The sequence below is a fragment of the Struthio camelus genome, chromosome 24, assembly GCF_040807025.1.
Source record: "Struthio camelus isolate bStrCam1 chromosome 24, bStrCam1.hap1, whole genome shotgun sequence".
NCBI classification, from domain to species: domain Eukaryota; kingdom Metazoa; phylum Chordata; class Aves; order Struthioniformes; family Struthionidae; genus Struthio; species Struthio camelus.
In genome coordinates, this window is record NC_090965.1 from 9075411 (window position 1) to 9094065 (window position 18655).

At 40.4% G+C, this 18655-nt stretch overlaps 1 protein-coding gene across 6 annotated transcripts in view; it reads right to left on the reverse strand.

Moving 5' to 3' along the window:
• KCND3 (potassium voltage-gated channel subfamily D member 3) overlaps positions 1–18655 on the reverse strand; it is a 140502-nt gene that overhangs the window by 9661 nt on the left and 112186 nt on the right. For all 6 annotated transcript variants that reach the window (XM_068918153.1, XM_068918154.1, XM_009672163.2 and 3 more), the window contains one exon: positions 5312–5413. In XM_068918153.1, the coding sequence (XP_068774254.1) occupies positions 5312–5413 (102 nt within the window). The remainder of the gene's footprint in view (positions 1–5311; positions 5414–18655) is intronic.

The window sequence follows — 18655 nt, forward strand, 5'->3', positions numbered from 1 at the left end:
TTGATTCAAAAACTGTATGTTTCCAGCTATTTTGTAGCTGTGGTAGAGACCTGGGAAATACTGTTTACGTGGTGTGAAGGTTCAGGAACCAGAAGGTAAAAGAAAAGAACTCACGATGTTTTATTTTTGCAAAAATTGTTCAGACTTTTAAGCTTAATGTGACCTTTGAATGCCAACGGATGTACCCTGAACTCTAGCATCTGTTAGGAGACAAAGCCGAAGTTGTCTCGGTTGTGCTGAGCTGGAAGCGCTGGCTCTATCTGACCTTTAGTGCTATGCAGAGCTGGGCCTGTTGGAACTTGCATGTGTCGTTGCCAAAACCTCGAGTCATAGTTGAAGGCTAGATCAGAGAATATGAACCTGAGTTTTGTGTTTTGGATGTCACCTGTTTGTAATGCTGTTTGAAGTGACAGGACTCCTGGATCTACCTCCTCTCTTTGTGAACACATAGCTATCTGTTTTTCATACTTTATACCTGCAGTGCGTTAAAATGGAGCTGCCCTTTCCCTCTGTGGTTTTGTGTGTGGCTGTTGGTGGGGAGTTTATAACAGACCCTGAATCCACCGGGCTGAACTGGGTTCAGCAAGAACTGAAAGTATTTAACCCCTTCTGAGGTCAAGCCCATTTTGCAAGGCAGTGTGAAGTGCAAGGCGAGGAACAGGCAGGCACTAGGGACATAAGAATTAATATATATACATTATCCTATTCAAGCATACTTGAAATGAAGAAGCATCGTGCAGCAGTGGCAAAGGGTTTACGATCACAGAAAATGTGGTGGCAGTGTCCTAGGAGAAGGAGGCCCTATCTGCGTTACCTCCCGATGAAGGTATGGCTTTCACTCAGTAGGCTGGCTTACTGTGATTTGTGTTTTATTAACACAGTGCCTAGGAGCCCTGAAAATTGACCAGGAACCCTCTGTACATCACTTAGCACAATAACAGAGCAAGGCAGGCCTGTCCCAAGGAGCTCGTGATCCAAGTATTTTGAATGTTCAAATATTTTCAAATGTATTCATTGTACAGGCACACCCGACAGCCTCAGTCAGGAACCAGCTTTCCTTTATTTTCCCTGTGTACTGAAATTGTTCAAATATCAATATGGCATAACATTAGGATAAGCTACAGATCTCAGACTAATTGTTGTGCTTTTGTAAAGCTATGGGTCTTGATCTGCTAGGAACAGCTGAAATAGAAATGGATAAGAGGTTAGGAACTTGAGTTCAGTATATGCATTGTGCTTAGTTCATGCAGAAAGCTTGCTGTTAAGCATTCATCAGAATGATGTTAGGCCAGCTTAGTGAACTTGGTGGTAGAATCCAGTACTCTGTATTTTTGATCGCCACGCTGTATTAATGAATCGTATGCTTACTTTCCTCAAAATACAGCATCTGTCACTTACTGTATGATAGGATGATCAGATGCACCTCAGAAACGGAAGGAAAAGAACCAGTAGGGGTTGTTTAAAGAGTCTGTATGCTATTCTAGGTTTATTTTTCTAGGTTTTCTAGGTTTTTCTCTATTCTGTGGTGGCAAACTTAAAATCTAGATCGTTAAGGATATTCTTTTACTGATTAAACTCGCTGATCTTGAAACTCACCATAATTTCATGACACGTTTTCTAGAATCAGATGTGTTAATCTGTGTGTCTTTGGTGATTAGCATTTCAAAGACAGTTAGATGTATTAAAATGGCAATTAGGGGTTAGAAACTGTGCCCTCTGAGTAAAGGGTGCTTGGTATCTTCTATAATGCCTAAATCCAAAAAATCAAAAATTGGTGTGTATTGCTTGAATATCTGCTTAGACACAAAACTGCAGTATCTGACTGTTCAGGAGGAAAAAAGGGTGGGATGGGAGAGACAGTGGAACATCTTGGCAGAAGTGCCAGGATTTTGTCCTTTGCTCTTACGGGGGGGGGGGGGGTGGTGTCAAATGCAGGTATGCTTTAAGCACTGATTTTAAATACACTCATGTGTCCCAGTTATTCACTGAAAATTTGCTTTCTGGATGCTATTTACACATGGTTCTGTAATTCTTAAATGGTGGAATAACTCTGTATCTCTAACAGATGCCAAAATGTAGCTGAACTGATACATTAAGAAAGCTGGCTTACTGTACAAAGAGTTAATATATTCTTATTGGAATGCTTCTTAGGCAGGTTATGAATTTTTGTTGTTGTTGTTTTGGAAGATGAGCATTCCCAGAAGTATTTTTAGAAGTGGCCTAAAAAAGGTCAGTTCCATTTTTCTTATTAACAGTCTTCTCAGTGAACCAACGCATCAGGCAGGTCCTGCTCCTACCCTGCAGAGATTACTCACTCTGCTGAAGTCTGTGTTGGAACATTTTCCTTACATGCCCTAAAACAAGTAAGATGCTACGCTATAAACACTCTGAAAAAGGACAGAGAAAGAGCAGATACTGCAAACAGTATCTTTATATAAGGGCTCAGGAGAAGAGTTCACAACTCTTTCCTGCGTAGCCATGTTTCAGAGCAGATATAAGTGGAATTGGAAAACAAGCCTTCTCTACCTCTGTCTAAAGACCTGAATCAAAGGTAAAATTTTGGCAGCACAGTTTAATCTGTCCTTCTGCATTCCATCAAGAGGATTCACTTGCAGCTGATGTGAGCAGATCAAGGGATGGCAGTAATCAGGAATAAAAGGTACCACCAGTGAGTCTGACTCCTACCTCATCTTCCTTTCACCTTTTCTTCAGCCAGCTCTGGGCTTTCAGAAACAAAAAGCATATAGTCACCTAGAACATCCTGGCCTGCAAACAGAAAATGAGAGCTGCAGGAACTACTGCACCTAGAACAGTAAGAGTGCCAACATCACACAAATGCTTGGCACTTTGATTTTACTACTGAAGAATGCCTATCTGTAAAAATTGCATCAGTGGTACCTACAGGCAAACAAAATCTGTGTCCTCATTAGAAGAGTCTGCCTGTAATAAAAAGCCCGGTAGGGGGGAAGTGAGGGGATGGATGGCTATTTGAGCTGGGATGCCAGTTTTGCAAAGGTTTGATGCCAGCTACCATTCAGTTTGTTCTTGGAAGGCATTCGATAAGCTGCTGGTTGCTTGGAGGAAGACTGAAACACGCCGTAGCATTCAGTTCTGAAATCTGAAGTACTTCTACTTTACCTCTTCTGCTTAGTGGTACAGCACACAAAATTGGATGTTGGTGAACTGAGATGAACTGGTTCAGTGGTAAGCTGTCCCTTCCTATAAGAATGGCTATAATGCTTCTCTATTTTATGGCTAAGCAGATTCTGCTTGTGAAAAGGGACAAGACCTCACAACCTACCGTTCCCAGGATATACGCCTCCTAGCATTTTAGCAAAAAGGTAATTTTGGCTAGCTATACAAGGAGATTAACACTAAGAGGATATGTAGGCTGCTGCCATGGGAAGAAGCTCACCATCCCTTGAGCGCTTCTGACATAAAACCCACTAACAACACTCCCTTCATCTCTCTAAACGAGAAGAAAAAGCTCTGAGTACTTGGTGTCTAGATGGTGAATGCAAAATGCGACAAATCCACGTGTTTCTAAAGCAAGAGTCTATATTTTCTCTAGGAGCAAAAATTCTTCCTGCTGCTCTCCTTGGATGAATCCTTTCCTTCCCTTTTATCTTTACTTTGGTGCAAGGCTTCAGGCTGAAGATATGCTGTTCCCTCAAAAGATGATTTCAGTGTATTAATTCTGGTGCTAATGAGAGGAAATTCTGGCACATATTTCTGGATCCTGAACAGTTCTTCATTCCCAGTTTGTTAGTTTAACTACTGAGAGACAGCCAGGACATGTTTTGGGGCAATTCTTGTCTTGGATAAAGCCACAAGGTGTCAGTCACAAGGGCAGTCTGCTGGGCACTTGTAAGCAATTACACATTGATCACAGTGATACATTGATGAAAGTGATAATATCTAGTAATTGCTGTGCAGTAATTACAGTTAGAATTACTGCTGGATAACAAACCCATCCTATGGCAATCTGGCCACGTGAAGTCCATTAAATTTAGCATGAGTCCTGGGCAAGGTATCAAGAATGGGATATGTACCTGGCTGACAGAGCAATCTGGTGCTAATTTAACCACTGAACTTGAATAGGAATGGGGTCAGGTACTAGTGAGCAACTTGTAACTCCATGAGCTGAAAAGGCTTTTCAGCTTTGCTTTTACAAAGGCAAACATTGTCCTGCACTGAAGTATACTAGGCGAAACAGCAGACTTTGGAAGGATTAGGCCCCAAGTAAAGATGCATGAACAAATACTAGGCAGCTCTGGTCGCTCAGCTAAGCATTCTTCATCTCATGCTTTGCTCCTCGTGTGCGCCAAGGGCTGATTTATTTGAAACGAAATCCATGAAATGTGCTAATACCTGCTTTGGTCTTGATCAGGTTTAATGTAATAACCTCATCTTGTTTCCACTGATTTTGCTGAGCAATTTGACACACTTAAAACTTTTATGTCTCATGAATAGCTAATATTAGCCTACAGATGCCTTTTTTTGTTAGACGTGAACCACCATCAAACTGCCTGAAACAGGAATTATTTTCTTCCCCTGTTGGGTGTGATCAGATGGTCTTATTCTACCACAAATTAGCAATGAGGAGCTTGTAGTAATTCCAGAGTTATTGCTGCCAGGAATCATACATCAGACAATGACTTCCTTATATTTTCCTCTTACTTTCCTGTTCCTCTCCATATTTGATTTCAGCTGTTGAAACCTGTCGATGTGGAGGCGATGGAAGTATGCTTGTGGGCTGTCTCTTGGTGAGAAGCAGAGGAGAGTGCATTCAGTTTGCATGTATGTGTGTGCTTTCATACATGACTCATGATGTGTGCACACAATCATCTCTTAGAAAAGTAGAAAGCAGTTAGGTTTTACTGAGCTATTTCTGAACAGTACGCTGTTCTTTAGTAACTGTGGTACAATGTGTATATTAGGGAGAAGCTCTTAAAAATAAACAACTATTTGTTAAAAGATTGTAGGTATTTATAGTAAGGGCAGACTGTTACCAGACAGAACTGTGAAGCTGGTCCATTAATGATGAAGGCTGGATCATCTCCTAGTTCAAGAAGGAGCTTAAGAAAGTTTTTTCCTCCCATCCAGTCTCGCAGCTGGATTCCAGCTATCCCTACGTACAGTACATTAGGGCATAATTATAGCATGGCACTATTCAGTGTGTGAGGCTGCCACACTGAATAACGAGCAATTAGGTGACAACAGAGAGAGGGGGAGGGAGACCAGAAAGAGGGTTGGGAATAGGGAAATTTTCAAACTCTTATGTGGAAGGAATTATTTTCTCTGCACTCACCGTCAGCTCCAAGGCTTCATTCAGGAGGCCGTTGCGCTTGCTGTGAAGATAAGCGTTGGAACTACCCGTTTTGGCCACTCGAATCCTTGCCAGTCGAGCTTTCTGTGAAGACAAGCAAGCTGAATTTATACTTTGGCACATCGAGTAATCAGTCCTGTGCTGTCTATGCCAGAGAAGGAAATTTATGGTTATTTATGGTTCTCATCATACCAGAAAAACCCTGGGGGTGAAATACAAGGAGTACACAGGCAGGACAAGTCTGATGTCAAGAACAGCTAACATAGGTCTGTTCCCAGTTTGTCTGTAGGACTCAGATGACTACGTATATCTGAAGAACAGTGTCTGCCACAATGTGTTAATGCTCTTTCCAGAGGTAGGAAATAGGGACCCTGCCTGTTTGTTTATCCTTTCATGTGTTGTTCATTTTTGGAGAGTGAGATGTATAGCAACTAAAGACACTTGTCTTAGATGTGTCCTTGGCATGAGAGGACTGTATGAGAAGGAAGACTGTGTGATGTAGCAGCATACACGTGGTCTGCATGCATGTTGTGCTCATGACTGACCTTCTGTCTAATGTGCTTGACTATGTATCTTTTTATCTGTCTGTCTTTATCTTTCAGCTCTGTGCTCTGAGGCCTGTGGGTCTGCTTGGTCAGCGTCTAGCACAGTGACACCTGGGCCTTAGTGATGCTGTAGATGCTGCTGCAATGCAAGCGGCTAATGAGAGCCTCTCAGACAGAGATTTGGTACTTTACTCCGCTTACCAGCCGAGTAACATAGAATGTTAATTTAAAATTGGAAAATACTAATGAAAAAGTCTACATATATCATTCTGCAGTAGGGAAAGGTACCTTACTTGTTCCTCTGTCCTCTGCAGTGGCAGTAGTAGTTTATTAGCTTTGGTATCTGATAATATAAGCCTATGTTTATCCAAAGATACACATCTCTTGACAGACAGACATAAGTTACTCAGCAACAACATGGAGTCTCAACTCCAAAAGAACAAACCACTCTTCTCAAATATTTATCCCTCACCTTCTTGACCCCTAGAAAGACAAATTAAATTCTAAAAAATGGTCCTGAATAAGGCAAGGAAGAAAAACTAATAAGACCCTCTTCCCTTTTGTTCATACAGTTTTTAGCTTTCCACTTTGTCCTTTCAAATGCTGCCTGCTTTTCTGTCAAGAGCTGATTTGCCTTTTTATTTTTCACTGTTAATTTATGACTCAAACACCATTAAAAGTAAATACATGAAATAGCTGTGGCTATTAAAAAATAATTACATTGTGCTGTATTTTAAAATGCATAATCTTTTAAATAACATGGAACTCGTGATTTTCCTCTCTAATTAGAGGTGCTAATGGGTATACACTGTAGGAAGGGTAAAGCCAAGAGGCAAATATCTGTAGTGGGTCTGGAGAGTGTAATAATTCTAGGAGCTCTATTACTGTACATGCGTGAGTTTCTCTGCCCCTCCATATTTAACCTCAAGAGCTTCTGCTTAAGCATGCAGTTTCCCAGGCAAAAACATGTGCAGGATACAGTTTTGCAGCTTTACTTAGGAGGCACAGACAGTGACCAGTCTGGAAAAATAGGCCCACTTTTGTCACCCCAAAATGTGGACATCCACAATAGAATTTCTCTTCTGTATTTGGCCTAGATTTCATTGACTCATTTTCACATTAGGACTCCAAGTCAATATATGAGCATGAAATCTCTGATGAAGCTTACTTTGTACGGGTCCAAAGTATTTTACAGGGCTCTATGGTGACCCTGTGAAAGGTTCGTGAGTTGTATTTGGAAGGATTAGACTGAGGATACAAAAAGAAAATGAAATTGGATCTTCAGTTTTAGGTCTTCCCAAACCGCTGAGTGTTCTGTGCCCTCAGTAAAAACTGGCCGGAGACTGGAATCTGGAACAAAAAATTCAAAGACTACATAGGCAGTGGTAGACTCTACCTTAGCCCCAAACAAAGCAGTTAACGTTCCCCAAGTTGGACAGGTGACACAGACCAGATTAAAACTTCTGCTGTTAGAGGAGGTCTGTAACTCTGATGCCAAAGTCAGTACTGGATGAAAAAAGACCTAATAAGTCTCAGTTTGATTCCTTCCCACCTTCAAAATATGATTGGGAGCCTGAGGAACAGCTGTTTGGCAGCAGACACAATGTGAAGTACATTTCTTATGGCCATTAGTGGTTTCCTACAGCAAAGGAGCAAGGAAAAGTTGCCATATGCTCTTAAATGAATATGTAGGTGAGATGGATACCACCCAAAGAGTAGCTGCCTCTATTAGCTGTTAGACTGCTAGGCTTTTTCAGGTGCTCTCTCCATAAATGAATGAGAGGGACCACAGGGGACAATCCAGAGAAGTATCCAAAATGGAAAAAATGAATTACTGTCTGCAAGTCCTGTCTGGAACTGTTTTGTGAAATAAAGATTCTACATGCCCCCAAAAGAGATTAGAAGCCAGGAATTATGGGTAAGAGCCAAGTCACAACCTGTGCTGAACAAGGTATTTATTGACACTAGTGGAGTTTCTCTGAGGCAAATGTGAAGGTGAGGTAGAGGCAGGGAGCAGAGGGTTAGAGACTGAAAGACAATGGCATGTAACGGGGAGATGGAATAGTCCCCTATTCCTGTTAATTGCATTTCCACTAAGTTATTTCATCTCTTTTCAAACTGTAAGCCTTTGTGTCTCTGTTCCTCACTTTTCACAATTATCTTATCTCTTCCTGTTATCAGGACTGGATATTGGATATAGTGATGCTCTGATGGCAACCACAGAAGGCTTTTATGTCCTTTCTGTGATTGACAAAATATCAGCTCTTTGCTGCAGGAAGTACAAGAGTCCCCCAACATACCAACCTCACATATAGCAGGAAAGATTTCATCGTCATCTTCAGTTGCTATCATCATCAGTTCAGTTAATTGTTAAAGTGGATTCAGTCCTAGGCTCTCGTAATGAACATCATTCCCTTTGCCTCCAGGCTAGCAGGAGATCAAATATTAATAGCTGTACTCCACATGGACTGGAGATAGTTCGTCTCCGAGATCTGTTCTCTTTTCTTCTTTGAAACAGGGCCACTAGCTATCTAAATAATTAAGCCCCACAGCTTTTGTAGTTTAGAACAGACATTGTTATTTTAAAAAATGTCAGTGGGGAAGGATAGGAATTAATCCTATTTTCCTACACAAAAGACTGTCTAGGATAGTCACACCACCCAACTCTGTGTCCTCATCATGATTAAATTTGGTAGATATCTTGATTAACTTAGCTAGAGAAGTTAATTAAAATTGGTGTGCTTTTACAGATCAGGTGAGGAGTAAACTACAGAAGCAAAAGCTTTACACTTGGAACGACCCACACAAGCTTTGAAGGCCCAGTTTTTTGCAGAGAACCCTACACTATGTACTATCACATACTTCAGTGTCAGAAACCTAGAGATTTAGGCTGGTGGGGTCTTCCCAATGCTGTCTTTTTTTTAACACTTGTGGGTATATTTTTGTGATCTTAGACCTGTATTTACAGAAATCAATATTTCTGGTCTCTAGGACAGAAGACACAGGCAAGCACAGGGCCGTGTTTTTCTGGCCATCTGCTGCAAATGTCTTTGGGAGAGGAATACCTGACTTTTGCATCTTATCCCACAAATGTGACTAAAGGTCATTAGGGCCAGGCCTGAGATCATTGTTACTGGATATAACCCTGCACAGATAGTCTAAAAAAGGAAAAGAAAACGGCACACTGTGTCTGCATGTAGAGTGGTAAGAGGAGTTGCTAGGAAACCACAGGATCTCAAAATTCGTATGACCTAATCTGGAAGATAATTTATATGATGAAAATAATAATACTAATGAAAGCCACTTACAGGTTAGAATGACTAATTTGGTTATCTTAGTGCCCACGTGTTTCTGAGAGCAGGATGGAAGGAAGGCAGGTCTCAGTAACTTCTGGCTCCTTGCAGCTTTTTAAGGTATGAAGACAGAGAAACTGGAAAGGGCAGTGAAGCCAGCTGTACATGGGGAATGCTGAGATATGGTAACAAAGATGATGTAAGTGGATACCAGCATCTAGGGTATCTACATTTCACAAACAAAGGAGAAAGGGAATAGTCTGTCTTCATCATTTAGCTGCTTTGGAGAAGTGCAACGAGCAGGAGTTACAGGCTAGGAAAAATGCTTACCAGATGGCAGGCCCAGGAAACAGCTAATTATTATTTATTAATGATTTGCATCTAGTTCTTATGGAGATAATATTCACTCTTGATTTATGTGGTGTAATAAACTATTAAGTTACAACTTAGGACACAATTTCATATTTGCCAGACATCTTCAGATTTCCAGATCTTCTGTCCTGTTGAGCAAAGGGGTAGACTGGAGTGCCTGCATATGTCAGGTATTACATGTACAGGTCCTGTGTCCAATTCTGCTCTTTCTTTGGGCTGGGAGCTGTTAGGAACGTTATCCTTCCTATCTAATTTTAATCTGTTAAAATCACACTAAGAGCATTCTTGGCAGAAAGTGCAACTACATGAGATAATGAACAGATACTTCTCTTTTTTTTTTATTGCTAAATAATTAGCAGTTTCAATATCAGTAGCGCTACTGGTGATGAATTCAGTGAGTCCAGTGGTGGAATATGTGTACGCTACTGATCTTTTAATGTTTGCATGTCTGAAATGAAGTTATTTTTAAATATAACGAACAGAATACTTCTGCTCTGTTTTTTTAGCTCCAAGATACAATATCACAACCATTCACTAAGTGCTGGATTTTCTTGATCTTTAGAACTTGTCTGCACCTGTTGCTAGTTTGGGTTTGCACTTAAATTCTAGATGGAAGGAACATGGTTGATTTTTTGCATATTGAAAACAAGCAGATTGCATATTTAAATGGGAGTTTCTGGAGAAATAACAACAGGGCTTGGAGTATGGAATGACAGGAAGTATTTTCTTTTAGTTATCTTCAGCACTTCCTAAAATGATCTTGTCTGTGACACCTTTGACTAATTTTAACATTTAATTCAGAAAGGAATTCGGCAAAGACTTACATTTGTACTTCTTACTAGGACCTCAGTGCACATACGTAACTCGAAAAGGAAATGGGTGAAACCTTTATCTAGAAGAAAATAAATTAGCTCTCCTGACCTATTGTGGTAATTTTTCCTTGCCAAATGGAAAACATTTTTTTCTTTTTCCTTTTTTTTAAGCATTCAAGAATAATAGAGTGGACAAGGAATTAAATGTACGTACTTTTTGTGGCACGCTTTCCTCAACAGGAACATGCAACCCCAATCGTCTGTCCTACTTATGACTCTGAGGAGCTGATGTGCCATCTTTAACAAAGCTTGGAAACAGGCTAGACTGCCAAATTAGGGCTTGAGGTTATTACATGCATTTCAAAATTAGGTGAAATAATAGCTATTTAAAAAGCAAATGACACATATAATAAGTACTAGTTATTCTTCTGCTAGCCCTACTTCCATCTGACTATTGCAATAGGCAGGCAGTAGAGTTACAGCAAAGAGTTGGAAAAGTTCATTTCTGTAGATCATCTTTCTGTCATTCTAACCTTTTTTCTAAGAAATAAAGAGTGCACATTTGGACTTTGCTTTCCTCTCAAATCTTTACATTAAACAACTTTTGAGCCAAGTTTAAATATTCTGTCTTCATTGCTTTGGGGGAGATGTAGAGCGGCATATGGAAATTAGATAGTGTAGAACTCATTAAAATCCTATATGATTTGATAGAACCACTTACAGTCAGACCTTGATCTTATTTTGGGCCTCTTCATTACTTTCCAGAGATGAAAGATTCCCGTCCACTCCTTTGTGGCTCTCCTTTTAATCTTACCTTACACTTGGCACCATTAAAGCAACAGAACATCATTTCAAATGCAGTATATCGTTTAATCTTTTCCAACACTGAAGTACATGATGTTCAATCTATTTATAGAACAATGCACAGAATATGGAATTTAATGGATCTCGACTTCTCTGCTAGTCATAAATATCCTGGCTGATTAAACAGAGAACTTTGAAAAAGTGTCTTAATATGCAAAATTTGAGCCGGGGGGTGCAGGACTGCTGAGAAGCCACTGGAACTTGGTGGTCAGTCCCCTTCTGTTGCAAATTTCCTTTTTCATCATGAACTTGACAAGCTCTGGCTTAAAATTAGTGAAGGTTTAGCAGTCACTCATACTGGGCATCTGTTTTACAATCTCAGTATTCTTCTGTTTAGAAATATTCTTCTTATTTCCAGCCTGCATGTATTTGTTGCCAATTCTACTCATTTGCCATTGTATTGACATTTTCTTTTTACTTAGACAGTTCCCTTTCTGGCGTTTGTTCCTTATTCTCTCTACAGCAAAGAACCGAATAAACTTCATTTCTCTTAGGGTTTGACAATTCTCAGTTTATCCCTTTGCTTAACATTTCATATTGTCATTATTTGTAGATGCCGTGCTTATTCCTAATACCATTTTTTTTTTTTCAGTTATCATCCATCCAGTAAGAGATACAACCCTAATGGACAGTTTTTCCTTGCCTAAAATAGCTACACATACTTATTCCGTCTTGGCTGAAAGTCAAAGCCTCCTCTACGCTCGGGTTCCCACACAACTAGTCCACCTGACTTCCATAACTAGCTCTCCTGATTTCTTCAGTTTACCTCTTGAAATAATAATTAAAAAACCCCTTACATACAGTTTTTTGATTATTCTTAACATTGGGCTAGGTTTTATAGCTTGGGTCAAAATCAGTTCAGGAAAGCCTGGCAAAAGAGGTTCAGTTCCAATTGTAGTGGGACTCTGGTATAGTTCCTTAGAGATGTATATAGATGAAAATCTCTGTAGTGCTGTTAGAGTCGAATTGTAGCTTTACGGAAGACTGTTATTTCCCAGATATAAATTGTAAAACAAATATTATTACAAATATTCTCTCTAATATTCTCAATTGTGGGCTCTAATATTCTCAACTGTGAGAGCTAGCAGAATTCTTCGGCAGTCATTGAACCAGTAAGTAGTAAGAAGGATACTACGTAAGAGCTGGCTATAGAAAATAACCGATCTCTGTCTAGAGATCATTAATTCATTCTGTTAAAACAGGCTTTTGTAAGTTTTGTAAAAAAAAAAAAAAAAAAAAAAAACCAGGATAACATTCTCCAGGAGTACAAAATGTGAATTAGGGTGTCAGAATCTGTCCAGAAACTAATGCCACTTTTACTTAACAAACATCTTCTCAAGCAAAGAGCTTTATATTTTCCTGCATTATTAATAGAGAGGTTGCTGTTCCCCATTATTATAAATGTAGGTTCTGTGTTCACTGAAAGCAAGCTGTGATGAATATCTGTCTGCCCGTGATTTATCTATCTGTCTGTCTGTATTTCTAGATCTCACTTTTATAACCTCTTTCACACAAATCACACCCCTAATTAATAGCTATAAACCATTCAGGGGATGGAGAAATTAACAGAATTTGATCTAGTGTCACATGCCTACCTATTAGACCTGATATAGGAACGCTAATTAGCAGTGTTGGTTTTATGCAGGCTTCTGATTAGTTACAAAAAATGGAGGCACTCACATCATGTAGTGCTGAAGTCTGCTCACACCTTTCATGGGAAGATAGTGAAAACACAGAAAAAATCCTTTTTTAAAAAAGTTAAGGAAAGCTAAGCAAATTTGTAAAATGTATGTCCTTCATTCTTCCCAGTGGAGCGCTGCATCAAGAGAAAGCCCAAAGGGAAGAGAAAAGATGGTGGAGCTATTTCTGTGCCTCCCTGCCTGCTCACTGAGCGTGTATCGTCTCAGCATCACAGGCACCCGCTGGCAGCAAGTAGAGCGAACGGCATTAAGCTTTCCTTGCATGGGTGCAGGCAGCGGTTACTCAAGCCAGGGTAAAGACAGGAGCTGTGCTCCATCTCACTTCTCTATGCTTAAACCTTTCAGCATTAATTGAGAGAAGTGTTGCTTGCTGGCAAATGAAAATTGTTTGAAAGTCACTAGGTAACAATAAAGTCATTGTGGAGCGCAAATAGCTGTGTTATTTAAGCTGCTCTGAGTTGTTCCTCTTGTTCTTAGGGTCCCTGGGGACAAGTTTCTTGCATTAGGCTTCTGAAAAAAAAGATCATCACAAATCCATGCCATTATCATGTTTGATGAGAAGTGAAGACTCAGAAGAATGTGTGTCACAGCTCATGTCCTTACAATGACAGCCACAGAACATTGGCTACATGCCTTGATTTGGTGACTATCAAGGGAAAAACCTGCCTCACATACTATACTGGGCGCTGAAAGCGCTCCCTGATTTGTCAGCAGAAAGCTCGGGAGTTGTCATGGTTACTTGTTTCCCTGGCCCTTGTTTTTGCATTCCAGCATTGTTCCACGCTCTTACTGGAATGGCTCCTAATTGTCCCGACTCAATAGCTAAGGAAGCTATGTTTCATACGTGGACTAAAATGCCCTGGCAGCTTCATACTGGGGCTCATGGACAATATGCAGAATTGCACTTTATTATTGTATTTGTTCAGAGTTAATGCTGAGTTTGGTCTAAATGGCTACACTTACATGGAGAACAGGTGGCTCAAATTAGCATCAGACAGTGCTCTGCATAGTAAACAGAAGAGTTCTGCTTTACTGTGAAAAAGAGGAGAAAAGAGTAACTATTTCCTAAGGAGCAATTTGTCTGGTGAATTGAACTTTTTTTCTGCCTACAGACTGCTCACAGGCAGACCGTAATTTTTCCCATATACATGTTTTTTGAAAACTTACTGATAAGTTTTACGCACGCTCTTGATTCCCTTGCTTGCTCATGAACAACTCTCTGCCAGCGTTTGCTGTTGCTCTGCTTGTTACCAGTGTCTGGTCAGGAAAAACACTTGCTGTTGTTTCTGCTGCCGTGTTTGGTGAGTCAGCAGAAACTGCTAGTGCAAAGGCTCACGTATGAATTTAAAATCCCGGATATGAAGAATATTACTAAAAGACAGTTTCACTTTATAGCCTTGTACATGTACATGAACTAACTCTGCAAGAAGCCACTGAGCCAGGAAAAGAAGAGGGTTTATCCCAATTTTATGCTTGAGAAAACCTGAGTCATGGTGAGGGGAAGCAGGAAGGTTCATGCTGCTACAAACATCCTTGCTTGTCAAAACAATGAGGATGGCTGTAGTGGGGCGACAAAAGAGGAAGGCAGGCTCCTATTTATGCCCAGAGAGGGTCTGTCTCCTGCTGGTTTAGAGCCTGATCTGATGTTGAAGTTATCAGTAGTTATTTTTTGATTGGATTTTCATGACCTTCGAATAACAAAGACTTTGTTCTGAGTCAGACTTTGCAGACCATGGCTGCTGGGTGGAGTGGGAGGAGAGAAATAATGAGACTCTAGGACTTTTCAAATTGGGTTGTATAAGACATCTGGGAGTGTGTTAGCAGTGAAATTTTGCAGTGGCCCTGGAGAGATCTGCTTGTAGGCTATGGAGTTTTCCCATCTCTGACATATGCAATTAGAAGACCCATGGAGACCTGAATTGCCATCCCAGCCCCGCATGCATCAGGGACAGATCTTACTCTTTGGCTGTTAAATCACTGTCATGGTACAAATTAGTAACAGCAATAAGCTTTACAACCACTTCCACCCACTTTAAGCTATGCTTTTGCTGACCCAATGGCTATATCCTTATCCATGAATCTAAACATAACTATGTGTTCCAGCTGGTGCAGGGGTGTTTCTGAACTGTATTCAGTACTTTGAGAACTGCAAGGAATCTAAACTGCACCCGGCCTACTCATTTCTGCATTATATAGGCACAATGGCAAAATAACTGGTTAATAATGATAATAGAAAGGAATCTAATTACGAGAACCCAGTTCCAAAGTAGTAGAAGACTTCCCAGCGTTTTTGGCTGAGCGTTTTGCATGCAGGTCTCCTTGACAAGGCAGTTTCAGATTCTGTTTGTTTAGACATCTGGGATGAAGCAGGCAACATCAGCCATTACAAATCCTACCAACTGCGCTACATAACGAGCCATCTGGACAGAGCTTGCCACACACAATCTGGACTTCCAACAGGTGAGGAAAGGGGAGACTTGCTGAGATGACCAAGGGACAACCCTGAGCATGGATTAGTTAGGTTCTTATGCATCACAGACTGTTACCCAGTTATGACTGAGAACATGAAAGGGCCTCAAGGCATGCAGTAAACGTAGAGTGGCTTCTGGATATGTGTGGAAATTATTTTAATTGGGCATTAGGCCACTAGTGACAACAGGCTCAATATTTTACATATGTAGGTTTGCTTTGGAGACTGAACCTATAAGCTGTAGCTCACTGATTTCAATCCTTTTACAAGATGGTTGGAGACATCTAATTGTCGTATGCAATTTGGGATCCAGAGAATTTAAACTAGCTGAACTGATTAAAAATGCCATTTGCTTTCCTGAGCAATATGAAAGAAAAAGAGGAAAGATTCCTGGTTTGTTTATTTTCTCCTCTGAAATGTGTTAGGGGATATGACAAACAGCAAACAGGAAAAAGAGGAGGAAGAGAAAAGAGGTACCTACCCGGCAAAACTGAAATCCTTTTTTTTTTCCTCTCTCTTCAAAAAACAGCAGCTTTTTTCCTTGTCAAATTGTTAAATATCAACAATAGCAAAAACAGACTTATTGTGGTTGGAAAAAAACCACATTTTTTAAATGTCAGCCAGCTCCAGTTTTAACCTTATTGTTTCTCTCTCTCCTTAAGTTCCCAACCCCATCCCCTGCTGGGAACTGAGTCATGTTCTGTTGCTGAGCTCTCCGTAGACAGCTCACAGCTTTGCTAGAGTAGCTTTTTCTGGCCATTCTGTTCCACATTCTAAAGTTCACTAACCCACCTCCAGAATTTGGGGTGTCAGCTGAAAAACAGAACATTTCAAAGCTGACTCCCCTGCTTTGTGGCAAATCAATTATTATAATGGTCTTGTTATTGACGGGTGTGTGGGCTGTCGTTCTCATGGGTAAGATGAAGCCATAAATCTAGTGTTAAGCATTCTCTTCATCCCCATCTTCTCTGAGCGCAGTCCTGTTTTCTGTGCCTCTGGGGATGATGGCTGGACTGGAACAGGATGTTTCTAACGTGCCTCTTACGGAACAATCAGAAAGACATTTGTGTTCTTACTCTTTCTGCCTTTGGCTTAAGCCCCTTTTAAGCATCTCCATAGTTACCTCTTCATCTTTCTGCACAGTCATAGCTGCCTGTGCACAACCATCTCATGAGTAGTTCTTCTGGTCTGCAGTAGCCTTCCTCTGTATGTTTCCTCTCATTGACCTCCATCTGAACAGATACCACTTCTCTCTTGCTCCTTCATTCCTTTCTCCTGGTCATATTGGTTCTGTGATTGAATGCTTCCACCAGGCAATGTATCCACTCCTCTGCTTCACCTAATTTATACCATATACTCTTTGATGGCCTGTGATTTTTCACTCCTGTAAAGCTCTATGTAAGAGGTGCTCTAAGAAATGAACTTCTCCTGTGTAGTCCTTTTCTTGCCTGAATTTGGGTGTTTGGTTCTTTGCTGGAAACTCATAACCTACAGGATGAGGTGAGAAGTCTTTTTCAAAGCTTTTGGAGTGCACTCCTTGTTCTCATACAGTCAAAAGCCACCAGATAGTAAAGGAAATGAACTGAGGAGACTAAGAAGCTATAGTCCTCAAAAGCATGTTTACTACAGACCTGAAATCAAGTGCTGTGATTACTGAAGTTTTATATTCATAGAGCTGGACAGTTTCAGTTTATCCCCGGTAAAATGCACCAGTAAAACCATGCTAATCCCTCTGAGATTATCAGCCATTTCAATATCTTGGCTCATTTAGCAAATCTAACCATTAAATGATAAATGCACTTTAAACAGGATTTTCACAGCATTCGAACATCTACATTTCTCCCTCTTCTGTTGTGCAAATGTGAGGAGACATAATGCACTCTGTAAGGAGCCCCTTTTTGTACATTTTTTCTGCAAACTGAGAAGATCTAGGACAACTTAGTTCATTAAATTTTAGCTGTAAAGAGACTGTTCTAGAGGCCATTTTGCTTTAGGCTGTTGTTGATATTTCCAGGCGTTCCTGCTACTGCTCTACTTCCAAATGCCTTCCAAGAATGTTCAAAACTGCTTTAAATATGCTTTTGAGGACTTCAGCATCTTCATCTGCACATACATTCATGTTTGTAGGAAGGCGTGGCTAATGACAAAATAGGGTTAATCATTACTGCTCTATTTAGGTGTTGCACGGTATTTTTTCTGTCCTACTGTACTTTTTTTGTGACCAAAAAGCTGCTAGTGCACTTAGTATTTTGCAGTCATGGATGCACCTGAGCAAACTCACATTTCTGAGAGTTCCTGGTACAGTTTATTGCCAACACCTCTTCCCCTGGGCATATCATGTTGGAGCCAACGGGATCATTACTGCCATAATTAGTTGGACCATACTGCAGCAGCTTGGGAAGATCTTTGCTCATAAAAGGGAGGAGAGGCCTGTGCAGAATTAATCAGCTCTTTTCAAAACATTTTAAAGCACAAAGCCTTTTAATTCTTTTTCATTAACATGACATCTGCTAGCACCATTACCTTGCAGCAAGAGGGGCCTCCTGTATTTACTCCACGCTGTATCCGTTCAGTTTAATGCACACAGACAATTTTTTACATTTGATGTGCACATAGCCCATCTCACTTAGTGGCAGAATCTTCTCCTCCAACTCTCTCCAGTAGCTTTGCACCACTAAAGGGCCTATAGTTGTCCTTTTTTTGAAGCATTATTCCAGTAGTAAAAAGACCAACGGAATAAATGAACTTTGCTGCCCTTAGCAAAATCTTTCCAGCTGAGGCACCTGGGCTGGTTATTTTTAAAGCTGGACAGTCCAAGTAGTACAAAGACAAGTGTCAGTGTAGCTGGGAGATTAAGGACAAAGAAAGCATCCTATAACACTTTGAAAAACACCTGACTAGAAATAGTTCTACTAAGAGGTCTAATATTTTTCTCCTCCCCTGTTTCTTCATTGTTTTGTTATTGTTTGAAATACTCGACAGGAGTTTTGACCAGTCTGACAGAGTTGAGAGGTCTACAACATTCCAGGAAACCTTGAGAAAGCAATCTGCACTCCTCGGATGTTTATTGCATTGAGGTCAGAGACTGTGTCTATTCTTTTCACTACCCTATTATCTGACAATCTTTCGGCCATGTATTTCTCTCCTACCCTACTCAGGTAGGAATAACGTGGTAGCTTGGTGTTGTATTCACACAGAATCTAACTTTCAAGCAGTATACTAATTTTACTCTTTCTGCTGCTTTTAAAGGAGCAGCATGTTCAAAACTTA